Below are 15,852 nucleotides of genomic sequence, written 5' to 3'. Positions count from 1 at the left end.
AAATATTAGCATATGAAGAAAATTTAAAAGAATAAAAACATAGGAATAATTTTTGCTAAAAAGCAACTAAATATTAAAATATTTAATAATTTTCTTACAATATAAATAGAAATTAATCCCTTCAAAGTTTATGTCTTTGGTTAGTTTTAATAGTTTCTAGAGATTCTTTTTTATTGTTTAAACTCTGTGACCTCTTGGTAAAGAGCTTATATAAGGTTCCTATAAATCTTCCAAGAATGGCTCCTAAAAGTGTAAAGTTTGGCCATTTCATTATTTTACTATTTGAATCTATAATGGATAAAAAAGTAGAGAAGTAAGCCAATAAGGCTGAATAAAATATGGGAGCAATGTTATTATCCTTTGGTTTTAAGGTAGGGCTAAGGTAATAAAGTATTTAGAATTTCTAAACAAAGGAGAAAATAACTTATCTGAACTTTTCTCTAGTATACATTAGCTCATCATAAAACTGAAAAAAATTCAGATTATTATTTTTAAATCACTTAATGGAAAATATTAAACTCATTTAAACCCCTTAAGTGTTTTAATCATCTGAAGCTAATATATACTTTTTTAAAGTATTTCTCCTGTTAATGCAAAAACTTACCTTTTAATAATCGTAACTAAAAGACTTTTAAAACCGGTGAATATACATGTTCTAAAAGTCACTAATCCAAAATATAAAGACAAAACAATGGTTCCAAAATCAATTATATTAGCTCCCAAGAAAAAAGCAGTAAACATAGTTATAATACTCCCAATAAACCCAGTGATGACAGAATATGAAATTAAAGCTACTGTAGGTAAAAGAGAATTATTGACTTTAGATCTAAGAATTAATACAATGGAAACAAATATACATGATACTGACTCAAATAGTAATAATCCAATATTTCTGTACAAATTGGAGATATTATTGGTAAGTATAAAGGTAAAAAGCGAAATAAAAGATAAAACCACCTCAATTTCGGTCATTATAAAAAAGTTCCTCCTCATAAGAGCAGTAATAACCAATTATTAATAAAAATCCAAATAATTCTGTAAATTTTAAAAAACCATGTGGAAAAATCCCAATTATTTGGTAAAATCTTAGCTTTATACAATTTTTTTTATTAAAATGTTTGTAAAAGCACCGGTATAGAATTAAGTGAATAATTTGGCGCCTGAATGAGATGACGTAATATAGAGAATAAATTGCATGTTTGCATGCATAATTGACAGTAATAGCAGTTAGGCAATTTGGTATACAAAATATTCATTCAAATTTGTTTTGAGAGCTAATACATATTTTTTAATAATTTGATAAATATTGGGAAGTATAGTTGTTAAGATAGAAGATGTTGATTCTTACGCCATTAATATATTATAATATGGACTCTTTTAGAGATGTAATCTCGGATTTAGTAGAATCTAATGTGGGGAAGATTATACTGGTATTTTCCCTGGCAGTTAAGAGCCAGGCAATGAGGGCTAGGTCGATAATAAAAGAAAATGGGATTCAAATTGAAATTTGCGAGTTATGTGAATCAGATGCAGACGCATTAAGCTCGATTCTTTTGCAAATGAAGTCATATAAACCTGATTGTATAATAGGTATGGGGGGAGGACATTGTATGGACATAGCAAAGGTACTGAGAGTCTTGTATGAGGACCCGGGGACAACTTTACGTTCACTTGCAATGGGGACTAACAATAACGACGAAGAGAAGAGTTTAAAGAAGGCAATGATACACAGAAGGGGAAGTTTAATAAAGAAGTTGGTTTGTATTCCAACAACATGTGGCTCCGGATCTGAAGTGACATCCACAGCAGTTTTAAGGAATGATGATGGGAGGCAAATGATAGTTTCAGGCGTGGCATTCTTACCTGATATATCGATAGTGGACTCAAGCTTTATCTTAACGATTCCAATGTTTGTGGCTTCCATTACAGGTTTGAGAGCTCTTCTTCATGGTTTGGAGTCTTATATTAGCAATTCCTCGAACCATTATTCGTCATGTATGGCAATGCAATCATTAAAAATTTTGTTTGATAGTTTGACTAAGGCTATAATTGAGAAGGATACCCGTTTGTTACAGGATATTCATAAGGCAGCCTCAATCTCTGGAGTTGCAATTTCGGCAACTGATGTAGGTCTTGGTTCAATAATATCCAGAAGTATCTCTGAAGTATTCACGCTGCCTCATGGACTTATTGACAGTATTGTAATTACTCAAGTACTCAACTTTAACATAAGCAGAAGCCAGAAGGTTGAATCTTTAATTGCAAATCTTTCGGTTGATCTTGGAATAAGCAGCCCAAAGAACTCGGCTTCTATTAGAGCCCAAGCACTTTTAGACAGAATTAAAGAAATAAGAAAGGCTCTGTTACTTCCAGATTATCTAAGGTGTATTCATTCTTCATTATCTGAATTCAAGTCTAAAGGGTGGTTTGATCCAATGAATTTAAAGCTTCCCACTTTCTCGGAGTCAGAATCTACTAATACTAATTTTTTAATAAACCGCACATCTGGGCCATTAGGATCTAATAAGAAAACTGATTATTATGTTTCAGAAGATTGTGCATTGAAAGCAATACCCATTCTAAGTAAGAAGAACGTAATGGAAAACTTGAACGCCAATACTTTTCAAATGAACTTGGATAGGATGGTTTCTAGAGCTTTGAGTGATGGAGCCATTCGTACAAATCCTGTAGCTGTGACAAAAGAAGATTTAGTTGCAATTCTAAAAGAGTCTTGGGGTTGATAGATTGAATTTTTAAAAAGGTTTTAATGGTTTCTTCATTATATCACCTTTTCAAGTTCTCAGCTACAGTTACTTAAGAATCACAATTTTATTGGCTTCAATTCAACTCTTCAACATTTATTATATAATAAAGAAACAGACTGTTGGTACAAACAAATTTTTTGTTTATATATGTGACTTAAAAAAAACTGCTAAATTACTAAGAATCAAGAGAACTGGGTTATAATACTTAATTTTGCCAAGTAAATTATATTGCAACCAAATATAATACATCCTTTTTTATCATACAACAATACCAGAAATTAAGCTTTTATAATCAACAATTCTCAAAGAAAAACTTAAAGGAAATATGCCATTTTTTGATATATTATAAATGCTATGCTAAAATTAAACTCTCTTCTTTGGATTGGATAAATTAACAGATTCTCTTTTTAACACATGCAATAGAGTTTGAGAAGATTCCAGGATTTTGGTATATGCTCCTTCAATTTCTTGAATGGTCTTATCGTACTCAGCCCTTGCGATAGTTTTTCTTTGAAGACTTTCGGAAACTCTTTTCAGTCGCTCATTCAAAATTCCTAATTCACGCTGAATCTTCGCCTTGTCCTCCTCTTCCCTTTTTATTTGTCTGTTAACTTCATCCCTCTTTTCCTTCAAATCTTCCAGGCACTTCATCAGTTCAGCATTATAGTTAAGCATAGCACTTGGGTCCGCCATTTTTTTTATTTGAAGTAATTCTCAGTTATTAAATCAGTTCAAAAAATAATATTAATAAAGTATAACACAATATTTGTAATGAAGGCTCACTTAGACCTGATTATTATAGGTAAAGTTGTCAAACAATCTCAGCTTTAATAATCCTTTGGTACTTTTCATAAATCTAAAAATCGAGAATTGTATGCATTTTATTCAAATTTTTTAATTTTGGAATTTATTTATTTATATAATCAATATACACACAATTTTTATATATAATGGAAAAAAAGTTCCTTTTTATTGGCTACGTCAGCGTCCACATTAATATTATATTTTATTATAAAAAAAATGCAGATAAGCATTAATTAGATAATGAAAGGGTATTTTACAGAAAAATATTGTAAGGGGCAGATTATAATTATAGATATAAAGATCAAACTAATAAACATAAATTAAATGTACTAGAGTGTAAAGAAAATGGATGAGGTATATTAGTTGATTAAAAATCTTCATCATCCTCGTTTTCCTCTTCTGACAAGGTCTCTTCATCATAATTAAGCCAATCAAAGAATGCAGTCAACTAAGGAATTAGAAAAATTAAATGATTAATAATTTAATAAAGCATTAAATTTTTATCAAGAGTTGATTACAGAAGTTGATACATATTGGATGAAAAAATGGGTGTGTTGCATCTAAGAATCCAGTTATCGTTTAAATGTTTATGTGGATGAAATGTATGAAAGGCCTTTATTATAAACAATATCTTGAAATTGGACCTAACCTGAACAGTGATTTTGAAGAAATAATTTAAATGAAGAGAAGAAAAGGAGATTTAAAGACTAGTAATAAGTTAATTATTAGAATAATCTCCCAAAATTTTCTTCTTTCCTTTAAAATTAGTCATTCAAAATCTTTTGGTATTTAGTCCATGGATTGTAAATAACCTATTTCTTTCAAATTGAGTCTTGGCCAAAAAATTACCTTGTGAAAAAGTCCAGTTTACAAAAGTTGTAAATACAGAATTAACCAAAAATCTATAATAAAGTAAGTTTTGGCCATAAATAACTTGGTATTCGAAAATGAACAACACTAATTATAATAAGTATTGACCCATATAATAAATGATCCATATATCAAGTTCTGTATAAATTACCAACTACAAAATAAAAGAGTAAACTTACCTCAAAGAGTGCATTCTTTCTGCCAAACTTACTTTCATCACCCAATAGATCATTCTTGTTAAGCCAAAGATTGAACGTGTCTCTAGAAACAATCTTGGACTTTAAAAGTGAGATCCATAGAGACTCAAGAATACTTGTAACATTGTCAATTTTGGGGTTTCCGATTACAGAGGCCATTCTTTGAATCTCAATAAGGATGTAAAGCTTTGCAGTAGCTTCTCCTGCTTTATTTTTGGTAATAAAATAATTAAATATTGGAGAGAGACTCTTGGAAAGTAGAATAACATCATCGATACAACGCAATGCAGAAGAAAATAAGGTAAATACGTGAGAAAGCTTGGCAATCATTGAAAGAGACTGTTTATCTTCCGGAGAGATGGACTTATCTATGAAGTTAGAAATGAAACCAAGTATTTTGTCAGAATCTGGTGGTGAATATGTGTTTGGTTCGAAAGAAGAAGCTGGAACAGATTTTTCTGTAGGTATTTCTCCTGTTAAACATGCAAAGAGTTCTTTTTCAAAAGTATTCAAAACCACTGGATCAGAAACTTGCCATAATGAGATGTTGGTCTCGGAATCATCGATTTTCTTTGCTTCCTTAACTGGCTGGACTTTCTTTATTTGCTTTGGTTTCTTCTCAACTTTTGAAGCTACTTGAGTATTATTGGATTGTTGTGGTTTGTTATTTAAGTTCAAAATGCCATTTAAAGATGAAGAATTACCCGTATTTGAGACAGGTTTGGAATCCGAAACATTAAGTTTTTGAGACAAAGACGAAGATATATCCATATTGGAGTTATTACAGACATTGTCACCATTACTTTGGGTGGAACTTTCAACATCAGTCTTCTTCTTAAATCTATTCTTTAAATAGTCTGGCCTGTCATCAAAATGTACTCTACTTGAATTTTCGCGTCCAAATCTGGATCCAAAGTTTGAAGATCCCCAAGCATTCTGTGAAGAATTGGAGTTATCTCGCCAATTAAAGTTAATTGAGCTGGGTTCAGCAGAGTTATCATGATTTCTAGATGCACCTCTCCTAAAATCAAGCTCAGGTTTTGGCTTTTCCGTGGATCTACCTGAGTCATCTCTCCAATTGGTATTACAAATTGTATCATCAATATCTGGCCGATTGAACCTATCTCTTCCAGATTTCGAAGTTGTTCTTTGCAGATCACCTCCATCTCTACCTTTTCTCCAATCAGTTTCGAGCATTTGGGCAACCTTCTCATCGTTGTCATATCTACTTGACATTCTACCACCGCCACCACTTCGATTACTATTATAACTATCAGTTCTTTCAATACCAAGACTCTGAGTTGGCAAGATTCCTTCCATTACTTCTCCATTCTCATATGCCATTCTTTGCAAGTCTCTAAGTTGGATAGTTTGACCTTTTGATTTGGGTGGCATTTTTATATATAAAATGTTTTATTCACCTCAATACAGTGGTTTATTAATAAATGTATATTTATGGTAATGGTATATACTCAAAGCAAAAGTGATTCAATTCCTTCTTCAGAAATAAAAGAATAAAAATTAATATGGAATATTAATTTTTAACTTTCAAAAACACTTAACTCCGTCATTTAATGCTCTTTTATTGGCACCTTTTTTTTCCTTAAATTATTTCAGTTTCCCCCAATTATTATGGGGAAAAAATTTGTATTAAATAATTAATAAAACCCGCCTAAAATTGTCTTGGTTTTATATTACAGGTTATAGCGGTAAAAACATGCGGGATGATAGAGACATATGGCGCCTAAATTATAAATATTAATATAAATGAAAACAAGATATAATAAAGAAAGAATAAAGATTAACTAAACTAAACAAATTTAAATAAAAACAATAATTTAAACAAAATAAATAATTATGTGAGATGATAAAATATTGCGTACATTTTTTTTTTTTTACCGGGAAATCGAACTGAAACCAATAAATACATATAAATATAAATATTTTTTTCTCTTATAAAAGCCATTGATCGTTTAAAATATAAGGCAAGAGGGAATATTAATATTGGTGGGAATATAATTTAATTTTAAAAGGAAATTTAAGAATTTTTTTCCTTAAAAAAAGAAAAAAAAGAAAATATATCGCAGAAAATTTGAAGTCCTAAAAAAATTTATATAATATCAATTTAGGATAATAAAACACTTGGGGAAGTCACAATAACCTTTTCAGAGTGATAGTAATTACACAAAGATGGTAACTTCAAGCCAGGCTTGCGAGGCAAATGTAGCAGCAGTTACAAGAAACTATAATATTGCTCCTAGAATGGAGTATAGAACAGTTTCAGGAGTTCAGGGTCCATTGGTTATTTTAGATAATGTAAAGTTTCCAAAATACAATGAAATTGTTAGAATTACTTTAGGAGATGGTTCAGTTAGAGAAGGACAAGTTTTGGAAGTTAAAGGAAGCAGAGCTGTAGTACAAGTATTTGAGGGTACTACAGGTATTGATAATCAATCATGTAGAGTTGAATTTAGTGGAGATGTATTATGTATGCCGATAACAGAGGATATGTTAGGAAGGACATTTAACGGAAGTGGAAAACCGATTGATAATGGCCCTCCAATTTTTGCTGAGGATTATATTGATATTAATGGTAGTCCAATTAATCCATATTGCAGAGTTCATCCAAGAGAAATGATCCAAACAGGAATTTCAGCAATTGATGTAATGAACTCAGTTGTTAGAGGTCAAAAGATTCCATTATTTTCAGCTGCAGGACTTCCACATAATGATATTGGTGCTCAGATTTGTCGTCAAGCTTCTTTAGTATCTGGTAAAGATGTTATGGATCATTCTGATGACAATTTTGCTGTAGTATTTGCTGCTATGGGAGTTAATATGGAAACTGCAAGATTCTTTAGACGTGATTTTGAAGAGAATGGTTCTATGGAAAGAGTTTGCCTCTTTTTGAATTTAGCTAATGATCCAACAATTGAAAGGATTTTAACTCCAAAGTTAGCATTAACAACAGCAGAATATTTGGCTTATGAAAGAGATTTACATGTATTTGTTGTTATGACAGATATGAGTTCTTATGCAGATGCTCTTAGAGAGGTTTCAGCAGCAAGAGAAGAGGTTCCAGGTAGAAGAGGTTATCCTGGTTATATGTATACAGATCTTTCAACAATTTATGAAAGAGCTGGAAGAATTGAGGGTAGAAATGGTTCAATAACTCAGTTCCCAATATTAACAATGCCAAACGATGATATTACACATCCAATTCCAGATCTTACTGGTTACATTACAGAAGGACAAATATTTGTTGATAGAGCTCTCTATAACAGACAGATTTATCCACCAATTAATGTTTTACCATCATTGTCTCGTCTTATGAAGTCTGGTATTGGTGCTGGTCTAACAAGAGAAGATCATCCATCAGTTTCTGATCAGCTTTATGCTAATTATGCTATTGGTCAAGACACCAGAGCTATGGTTGCTGTTGTAGGAGAGGAGGCTCTTTCATCCGATGATTCATTATATCTTGAGTTTACCAGTAAATTTGAATCTAAATTCCTTTCTCAGGGTCCATATGAAAAGAGAGATATTTTTGAAAGTTTGGATCTTGCTTGGGAACTTCTCAGAACATTCCCTGAGGATATGCTTAAGAAAATTAAGCATGATTTATTACAAAAGTATTATCCAAGAGACAGTTATATTCAGCATTCCAAATAGAGGAGTATTAAATTTAAAATGACATAACGCAAGTATTAAAAGGATTAGGGTTAACATTGATGAAAAAGTAAGTAGAGAGATAATACAGTGAAGAGGGGGGGGGATTTAAATAATACTACAATAGATTCAGAAATTGATATAATTTCCTTGAACAGTTTAATAGCAAATAAAGATATAGCCATGATTTCTCTATGTATTTTTAATAAAAAAAAAGATATGATGTGATCTCTATTATTATTAGTAATAAATATTTTAATTATTTTATTTAACCCTTATTATCTACAATTGCTATACACATTACGCGCCTAGAGGTATGAGGATTGGGTCTCCAATACAAAACTGCATGTACGCATGCATGCAAAGTAGAAAGGTATCGGACTGACACAAAAATAACAATCTGCAACAGTAATGAAAAAAGATAAATTGAATTGATTCAATCAATTTGCAGAGAACCAATCTGACCCAAGGAACTGTTGGGCAGTCCAACGAGAATTTGGGTCTGGGTCTAAAAGATGTGTAAGAGCATGAATACATTGCTGTGATAAAGTAGGATGCTTAGGAAACTCAATCTTACATTTTGTAATGTTATCAAAAAGTTCCAAAATACTTTCTCCTTGAAAAGGTAAAGTACCATAGAACCAACACCAAATCGTAACTCCAAGAGCCCACATGTCAGCTGGGCACCCCAATTGGAGAGTAGACTGGACACCTTCCAGTTCGTTGGCTTCAGAAGTTCCATCTTTTTCATTAGCAGTCTTATCAAAGTTGCTGCTTATATTACAGTATTCAGGAGGGAAAAATGCATATGTTCCCTCGGTACCTTGAACGTATTTGCCTTGAATTAAGAATTCTGCCGAATTAAAATCATTTAAAAACACATCTCCAGTATTTGCAAGCAGGATGTTGTCAGGTTTTACATCTCTATGAGCAATTCCAAGCTCATGAAGTCTAGAGAGAGCTACTCCGACACAGTAAGCCATTCTCTTTACATTCCCCTCCATCCTCTTTAATGCAGGTCCTGGCTTATACACTAAAAGACTCTTTTCAAATTTCAAGTCCGAACCCGCGCGCGCGCACCTCGAACCTGGGTCAGGCGCCATCGTGGGTCCATTTAAAAAGAAGTCAAAGATGAGATAAAGCTTCCCAGAGGATAGGGCGGAAGGAGAAGATTCAAGAACTTTATGTAATTTAATAATATAGTAGTCAGAAGGGTTGGTTTCTGCAAGGAATTGTAGGATCTTGATCTCGTTAATTACGCGATGCATTTGGGTCCTGATTTTCCCATTTGTGGAGTAAACAATGTTTCTCCGTATGAGTTGGGGCTTTGAGTAGATTTTTATTGCAAACAAGTTTTGAAGTGGTTCATTTTCAGATTTTATAAATTCCTGAAAGTTCATTTCTTTAATTTCTTTCCAAAGTTTAATTTTTGGACAAAGCTGTGAGTTCAATTGGACCTGAAGATCTACAAATTTATTATTAATCAGGCAGCTATTCTTTTCAAAAAAGTAAAAGTTTATTCTACTTTCTTTTTCAAGATATTCTCTCACATGTTTCCTTACAGTTTCACATATATCGTCTCCAGTAGATTTCTCAACATTTTGTGTATACAATTCTGAGTATTCTGAATAATCTCCTCCTTTTGTAAGCATTATCAATTCAACACACTAACTTAGTACTTTCTGTTTGTCCTCACTATTTTTTCTTTTGCTGTATCTGATTTATTGTTGATTCTCGCAATACCACTTTTTTTTATCAATTTTTTTTTTCACTGTTTTTATTCACTAAAACGTAATTCTTTAAATTACTATACACTTATTAACATTACATTCCAAATAGCTAATTCAATCATAACATAAGTATAATCAGACTCTAGACTTATATCTCTTAAAACTTTCTCACTCCATTTTTAGCAAGTTTTCCTCTGTTCAAATGTTTTCACATTTTCCTTTTCTTCTGTTATATTCTTTCACCTATTTTTTTAATTATTTCCACTAAACTTCCCCTCGGAAAAACCTAAAAAAAAAACACTATGGCGCCAACTTTTGGCGGTAAAAATTATAGTTAACTTTGACGGTATATATTGGAATTGAATAAAATAAAAAGCAGGGAGAATAATATTAAGATTTGTGCAGAAAGGACTTTAGTAAAGGAAAGAAGAATTGGTTTTTATTAGTTAGACACTTTTTTTGACTTGTTTACATATGGGTGAAGTAAAGAACATGGATATGGATATGGAGGAGAGACGGACTGAAGGACCTTTCAAGCCATTAACTGGGACAGAAGTTGACAGAAGCAATGAAATTAGAAGAGTAATGGTTCCAGAAAATAGGATGACTCCATTAAAAAACCAGTGGATTAATATTGTGACTCCTTTAGTAGAGCATATGGGACTACATGTGAGAATGAATGTTAAGAGAAGATGTGTAGAACTTAAGTATGGACCAGACTGTACTGATATTGGATCTCTTCAAAAAGGAGTTGATTTTATCAAAGCTTTTCTTCTTGGGTTTGAGCTTCAGGATGCCATTGCTCTTTTGAGATTAGATGATCTTTATATAGAAAGTTTTGAAATTAAGGATGTTAAGAGACTAAACGGTGCACATTTGTCACGTTGTATTGGGAGAATTTCTGGGAGAGACGGTAAAACTAAGTATGCTATTGAGAATTCAACCAGGACTAGGATAGTTTTGGCCGGACAAAAGCTCCATTTAATGGGAGCTTTTCATAATATTAAATTAGCCAGAGACGCTTTATGTAGTTTAATTTTGGGAACTCCTCCTGGAAAGGTTTATAACCATCTTAGAATAGTTTCAAAGAGAGTTCAAGAGAAGCTTTAATCATACAGGTACAATTTAGAGTAAAGACTATATTTAGGAGATAGAATTAGGTGACATATATATTTTAATCTAATAAGTACTAAAACTTTGTAAATCTTTCTAGTTTCTAGTCTTAATAGCCTATTTTCATGGTTTTTTACCTCCAGATATTATACCTCACTCTCCAGGTTTGCAACCTGGTCGTAACTGGTCTTTCCAATATGTATGATTGCATGAATACATACTAAGATTAGTGAAACAGCCAAAGATGTAAATAATAAGGCGCCTGAGAATACCAAAATAACCACAGTAGATATTCCTGCAATCATATACAGAGCTACTTTTTTGCTAATTACGTTATCTCCTGGTAGCAACACTGTATCAGTCGGTCTAGATGCAACAAAAGCTGAGGAGAAGGTTGAAATTATAATGATTATCAGCGAAATAGGATTTAGAATGAGGGAAAGTATAGTCATACCCAGTATTATTACAATGTAGTTAAGCAGAAAGTATCGAAGATTCTTCTCTAATCTGTCTGTGATATCCTTTGGTTGTGACACCTTTTGAAATGATGAAAGGCAAAAGAAATCTCCCTCCCAGGATCTCAATTTTCTCTTGGAAATACTCTGAGCCTTTAGTTTAAGATTTTCATAAGTCTCCAAAATCTGCATTACTGTCGGGCCATACTCTGAGTACTTTGGGTTAACGGCTCCTGTTTTACTTCCTGATCGATTTATACTTTCCATTCTACTGAAATTTGAGCTCATAGAGGACGAGCCGGAGCCTCCAAGTCCAATACCAACACCATTCACAGGAGAATCTAGAACTGTCGATGATTGTTCTCTGTACATATTCTTACTCTATTCAGATTCAAGTATATTTTGTGTCCACAGTAACTATGAGATAGATGCTCTCTTCTTGTAATAAGAGCCTGTGCACAATTTTACAAAATGTAACGAACACGTCCAATGTATGTGATTACGTATGCAAACAAATACTTACATACGAATTCTCTTTGTTCAACACATAAAATTTCAATTTCTTTGTTTTCACAACGTACTTTAACTACACATTGCATTGCTTGTTTTGGGCCGGCGCCATGCGGGGTGCCGCCGGCGGGCCATCGGCCGACTTGGCATGCAGAGGAAGTGGCGGGAAATATTTAAGAATAGGAAGCAGTAAAAATAAAGGTTTATGGAATCTCTATGTGCTCTTTTTTGAGCTCTCTAAGGGATTTTAGCTAATTTGAATTGTTTTTATTGCTAGTAACAGGAGGCCATGGCCATAGCTGAATGGTGTTCCGGTCTAGGAGAGCCCTCACATCTTCATATTTACAAGTATATATCTTTCCTTTTTCAATGTTGATGACTTTCTCTGATTCATTTTGTGAAAAATGATCTTGGTCATCAAATTGGGTAAATGAGGTATTTTCAGGAGTTGCAAATGATTGGAGTTGGACTCTTCCGATAGAGTCAATACATTTAAAACGGACGGATCTATGGAAGGATGGTGCTGGGATTGGGACAGAAGAGTCTGTCGCTAGTGTATTCTTCATTTTGGAGATAACTTCGTCCAAATACTTCCACTGAAGTTTGGAGAGTTTTAAAGCAAACACAGCTTCCTCCTGACTGATGTTGGATTCTGAGTCTACATCGCTTTTTGTTCTTGAATTAGCAATAGAGAAATCTGGGAATTCTGAGATTTTCATAATTCTTTGTTTCAGATACATTTTGAGCATATTGGTTGATCTATTTATGTGAAGATTAATCAGATCTTGCTCAATTTTATCTTCAATATCCGGAATTCCTCTTTCACCCTCAATGAATCGTAGTTTTTCCTTTTCCTTGAATATAGAATAGCATAGGGTTTGTATTGAAGACTCACAGTATGTTAATAACTCTGGAGACACTACTTCATTGATCCAAGACTTGTTTATTTGAAATAAAAGGTTAGATGATAGTAATGTATAGGAACAACAAATAATAATGTTTTTTGGCAGTATTATTTTGTGGGAAAACTTACCATAAGTAAAATCTCCTGAGATTCTTTTAGATTCTTAACGTGTGAATCATCTGTCAAACCAAAATTCTTTGAGCTATATATATTGTCAATGTATTCCAGGTCATTATTAATTAAATTAATCCCCAAATTTTCTGAATTAGAGTATACAAATCATAAAGGCAAATAAAAAAAGTTAATCTTTGATTCAAATTTTGACCAAAATTTACTTCTAAAGTACCAATTCATTAGCTTTTGGCTAGCTTAGAGCTAACACACACATGACCACACATATACTTAGGTACTAGTTTGTCAATTACATTTATAACTTACCTTTTTCTAATGGGGAATGCTCCTTCTCGGTATAATCCATTAGGTTTGACTTCTAACAAGTACTATTAAACCTCAAACCTATTGCTTTCACCTTCTTTTTGCCTTTCTTGCTTTTTGTAGTTTAATAAAAATTCTGATTACTAAAAAGAAATAATTTAATAATAGTTTTGGCGGGAACCCCGCGCATAGCAAAAAATGAGTAGTGAAAACAGAGAAAAAAGAGAAATAGGAGTGATTATGAATACTAATAAAGGGTAATCATATAAATAGCTAATTAATATATTTTCTAGAGTTTTCGTTGTTCTTTCTAATTTTAAATTCCACTTTGAAAATGAGTGAACCTGAGAAAATACAAATTGTTTGGGAAAACATAAAGGACTAAGGAAGAAAATATGAAAACCTAAATTTTAGTAGTTTTTATTATGCCAGAGCAAGATAAGTTCTTTTATACTGCCAAAAATCATTCATGGTTGTTTGTAAAGCATGTTTGGGCGCCAACATATTCAGAACAACAGTAACTGTGGTAATTATAATTCCCGCCAATTTATTGATTCATAGGTAATTGGGAATAGTAACAAGTGAAAAAGGAAATTCAGAAAATAGAAAGGGAAATAGGTTAAGTAGAAAGTTAAAGGGCTGTGTGGATCATTTTTGAACAACATAAAGGACCTACAGATTTTTAGATGAAATTAGAAAAAGAGATAAAAGGCCTAGAACGGCCAGAAGTGAATATTAAGAATGAGTGTGAACGATTCAGATTAAAGGAGTACAGCTTTCCGTACCAGTATTGCCATTTATGTTTTTCTAGATTTATGAGTTTGCGCCCATTTTTGTTGAAAACGATACAGAAGAAATGGAAATGCAATCTTTCAATAGAGCAGGTAAAGAGCGAGGAGGAAACTGGGAGCCATAACCCTAAAGATAACTCAGTGCCTATTTTAAATCAGCTTAAAGATATAAAAATGGAATCTGAGTGCATCATTATGGGATTGATAACTAAAGAGATGAAAAATAGAATTACAATTTTGGATGAATATCTTCAAGATATTGAGGAATTCGCAAAGAACAATCAATTAAGCAATTACACTAGTGATGATGATAAGCTTTATATAGAAGACAGTTCTTCAAGAATTCCATTAGTTTTAAAAGAAGAAGTATTATCGGTAAGCAGTTTAATTTCTGGTACTGTGGTAGCAGTAAGAGGAGTACAGAATTCAGGGGGTGCTTTTTTAGTTTCTGACCTAACTTTTGCGTCTCCTCCTGAAGAAATCATTAGAAAAGAGCATTCCCTAGTGAAAATTTCTCAACCCACATATTTGGGCTTTGTTTCGGGTTTAAATATAGGATCCGACGTTCAGGATTCATTGTCTTTGCAATTATTTCGTGACTTCATTATGGGTATCTCCTCATATAGTGACGAACACAGACTTTTGTCTTCCAGAATTGCTTACTTAATTATTGCAGGAAACACTATAAGACTTTTAGATACTGCAAAAGAGACTAGTACTGGTACTGGAACAAAGTTAGTTGTAAATAATGAGTTACTTTCTAGCAGACTTGAAATGATTGATTCTTTTATTTCTCAACTGGCTTCCTCTATCTCTTTTGCAATTATGCCTGGGGAGAATGATCCTGTTCCAATTTCCTTACCTCAACCTCCTTTTCAGCCTTATATATTCAAGAACTCTAAGAGTTATCAGTCATTTAATTCTTTCACCAATCCTTGTTTATTCTCTGTAAACGATATCAGGGTTACTGGTGTTTCTGGAGAGTGCATTTCTAAGATTTCTTTATTTTCTTCATATTCAAAGCCAATTGATGCTCTCAAGTTTTGCGTTGAATCCAGAAATATTGCTCCAACATGTCCTGATGCAGTGCCTTCTCACCCATTCTTCGATAAAGATCCTTTTTCTCTGGATTATATTGACGAATCTTTTCCTCAAGTCATTTTTGCAGGAAATCAATTAGAATTTGAGTCATATAAATTCCCTAATAATGGACCAGTATGCTTCACTATTCCTGAATTTTCTAACAACCCTACTTTGGTACTTCTGGATATAAACACATTTGAATTTAAGACAATTTCTTTTAAATTAAATTAATCATAACTCAAACAACTTGTTCTAATTCATATATAATTTTTATTTTTTTTTTAATAGATTTTTGTTTGATTTCTTCTTTAAGTATTTTATTGAAAAATTGCATGCATGCAAACCAACCCTTTAATTCTAAGAAAATTTATTCTTATTGACAAAAAATTTGCTCCCTTTGAGAATAGAACCTCTAACATGTATGCTTTCTTGGTAAAAAAAAAAAAAAAGAAAGAATCATTTTTACATGGGAATAATTAACATTTCCGTATTGTACAAACACAATGCAAAAACTGAAAAAAAATTG

General features: G+C 32.4%; 10 protein-coding genes across 10 annotated transcripts; 4 read left to right on the top strand and 6 right to left on the bottom strand.

The window, feature by feature from the left end:
- Window positions 1-121: 121 nt before the first annotated feature.
- Window positions 122-972, bottom strand: cubi_03399 (uncharacterized protein; the record flags this gene model as incomplete). The annotated part of the gene is made up of 2 exons (XM_029020412.1): window positions 122-377; window positions 605-972. 2 exons carry the CDS (start codon window positions 970-972, stop codon window positions 122-124), a joined length of 624 nt encoding a protein of 207 aa, XP_028874856.1.
- Window positions 973-1,334: 362 nt separating this feature from the next.
- Window positions 1,335-2,741, top strand: cubi_03398 (aldehyde-alcohol dehydrogenase; the record flags this gene model as incomplete). Its single annotated transcript, XM_029020411.1, has 1 exon — window positions 1,335-2,741. The coding sequence occupies one exon, from the start codon at window positions 1,335-1,337 to the stop codon at window positions 2,739-2,741; it is 1,407 nt and encodes a 468-aa protein (XP_028874855.1).
- A 387-nt stretch (window positions 2,742-3,128) lies between these two features.
- cubi_03397 (13 kda deflagellation-inducible protein) lies at window positions 3,129-3,458 on the bottom strand (the record flags this gene model as incomplete). Its single annotated transcript, XM_029020410.1, has 1 exon — window positions 3,129-3,458. The coding sequence occupies one exon, from the start codon at window positions 3,456-3,458 to the stop codon at window positions 3,129-3,131; it is 330 nt and encodes a 109-aa protein (XP_028874854.1).
- A 478-nt stretch (window positions 3,459-3,936) lies between these two features.
- Window positions 3,937-6,031, bottom strand: cubi_03396 (uncharacterized protein; the record flags this gene model as incomplete). The annotated part of the gene is made up of 2 exons (XM_029020409.1): window positions 3,937-4,017; window positions 4,619-6,031. 2 exons carry the CDS (start codon window positions 6,029-6,031, stop codon window positions 3,937-3,939), a joined length of 1,494 nt encoding a protein of 497 aa, XP_028874853.1.
- Window positions 6,032-6,826: 795 nt separating this feature from the next.
- Window positions 6,827-8,308, top strand: cubi_03395 (vacuolar ATP synthase subunit B; the record flags this gene model as incomplete). The annotated part of the gene is made up of 1 exon (XM_029020408.1): window positions 6,827-8,308. The coding sequence occupies one exon, from the start codon at window positions 6,827-6,829 to the stop codon at window positions 8,306-8,308; it is 1,482 nt and encodes a 493-aa protein (XP_028874852.1).
- Window positions 8,309-8,745: 437 nt separating this feature from the next.
- Window positions 8,746-9,957, bottom strand: cubi_03394 (protein kinase; the record flags this gene model as incomplete). Its single annotated transcript, XM_029020407.1, has 2 exons — window positions 8,746-9,338; window positions 9,393-9,957. 2 exons carry the CDS (start codon window positions 9,955-9,957, stop codon window positions 8,746-8,748), a joined length of 1,158 nt encoding a protein of 385 aa, XP_028874851.1.
- A 552-nt stretch (window positions 9,958-10,509) lies between these two features.
- cubi_03393 (uncharacterized protein) lies at window positions 10,510-11,145 on the top strand (the record flags this gene model as incomplete). Its single annotated transcript, XM_029020406.1, has 1 exon — window positions 10,510-11,145. The coding sequence occupies one exon, from the start codon at window positions 10,510-10,512 to the stop codon at window positions 11,143-11,145; it is 636 nt and encodes a 211-aa protein (XP_028874850.1).
- Window positions 11,146-11,294: 149 nt separating this feature from the next.
- cubi_03392 (uncharacterized protein) lies at window positions 11,295-11,975 on the bottom strand (the record flags this gene model as incomplete). The annotated part of the gene is made up of 1 exon (XM_029020405.1): window positions 11,295-11,975. One exon carries the CDS (start codon window positions 11,973-11,975, stop codon window positions 11,295-11,297), a length of 681 nt encoding a protein of 226 aa, XP_028874849.1.
- Window positions 11,976-12,364: 389 nt separating this feature from the next.
- Window positions 12,365-13,495, bottom strand: cubi_03391 (uncharacterized protein; the record flags this gene model as incomplete). The annotated part of the gene is made up of 3 exons (XM_029020404.1): window positions 12,365-13,051; window positions 13,147-13,277; window positions 13,456-13,495. 3 exons carry the CDS (start codon window positions 13,493-13,495, stop codon window positions 12,365-12,367), a joined length of 858 nt encoding a protein of 285 aa, XP_028874848.1.
- A 643-nt stretch (window positions 13,496-14,138) lies between these two features.
- On the top strand, window positions 14,139-15,557 carry cubi_03390 (uncharacterized protein; the record flags this gene model as incomplete). The annotated part of the gene is made up of 1 exon (XM_029020403.1): window positions 14,139-15,557. The coding sequence occupies one exon, from the start codon at window positions 14,139-14,141 to the stop codon at window positions 15,555-15,557; it is 1,419 nt and encodes a 472-aa protein (XP_028874847.1).
- Window positions 15,558-15,852: the final 295 nt, after the last annotated feature.

The sequence above is a fragment of the Cryptosporidium ubiquitum genome (genome assembly GCF_001865345.1).
Source record: "Cryptosporidium ubiquitum isolate 39726 chromosome Unknown contig_3, whole genome shotgun sequence".
Taxonomy (NCBI): domain Eukaryota; phylum Apicomplexa; class Conoidasida; order Eucoccidiorida; family Cryptosporidiidae; genus Cryptosporidium; species Cryptosporidium ubiquitum.
This window is presented reverse-complemented; position numbering and strand designations above follow the sequence as displayed.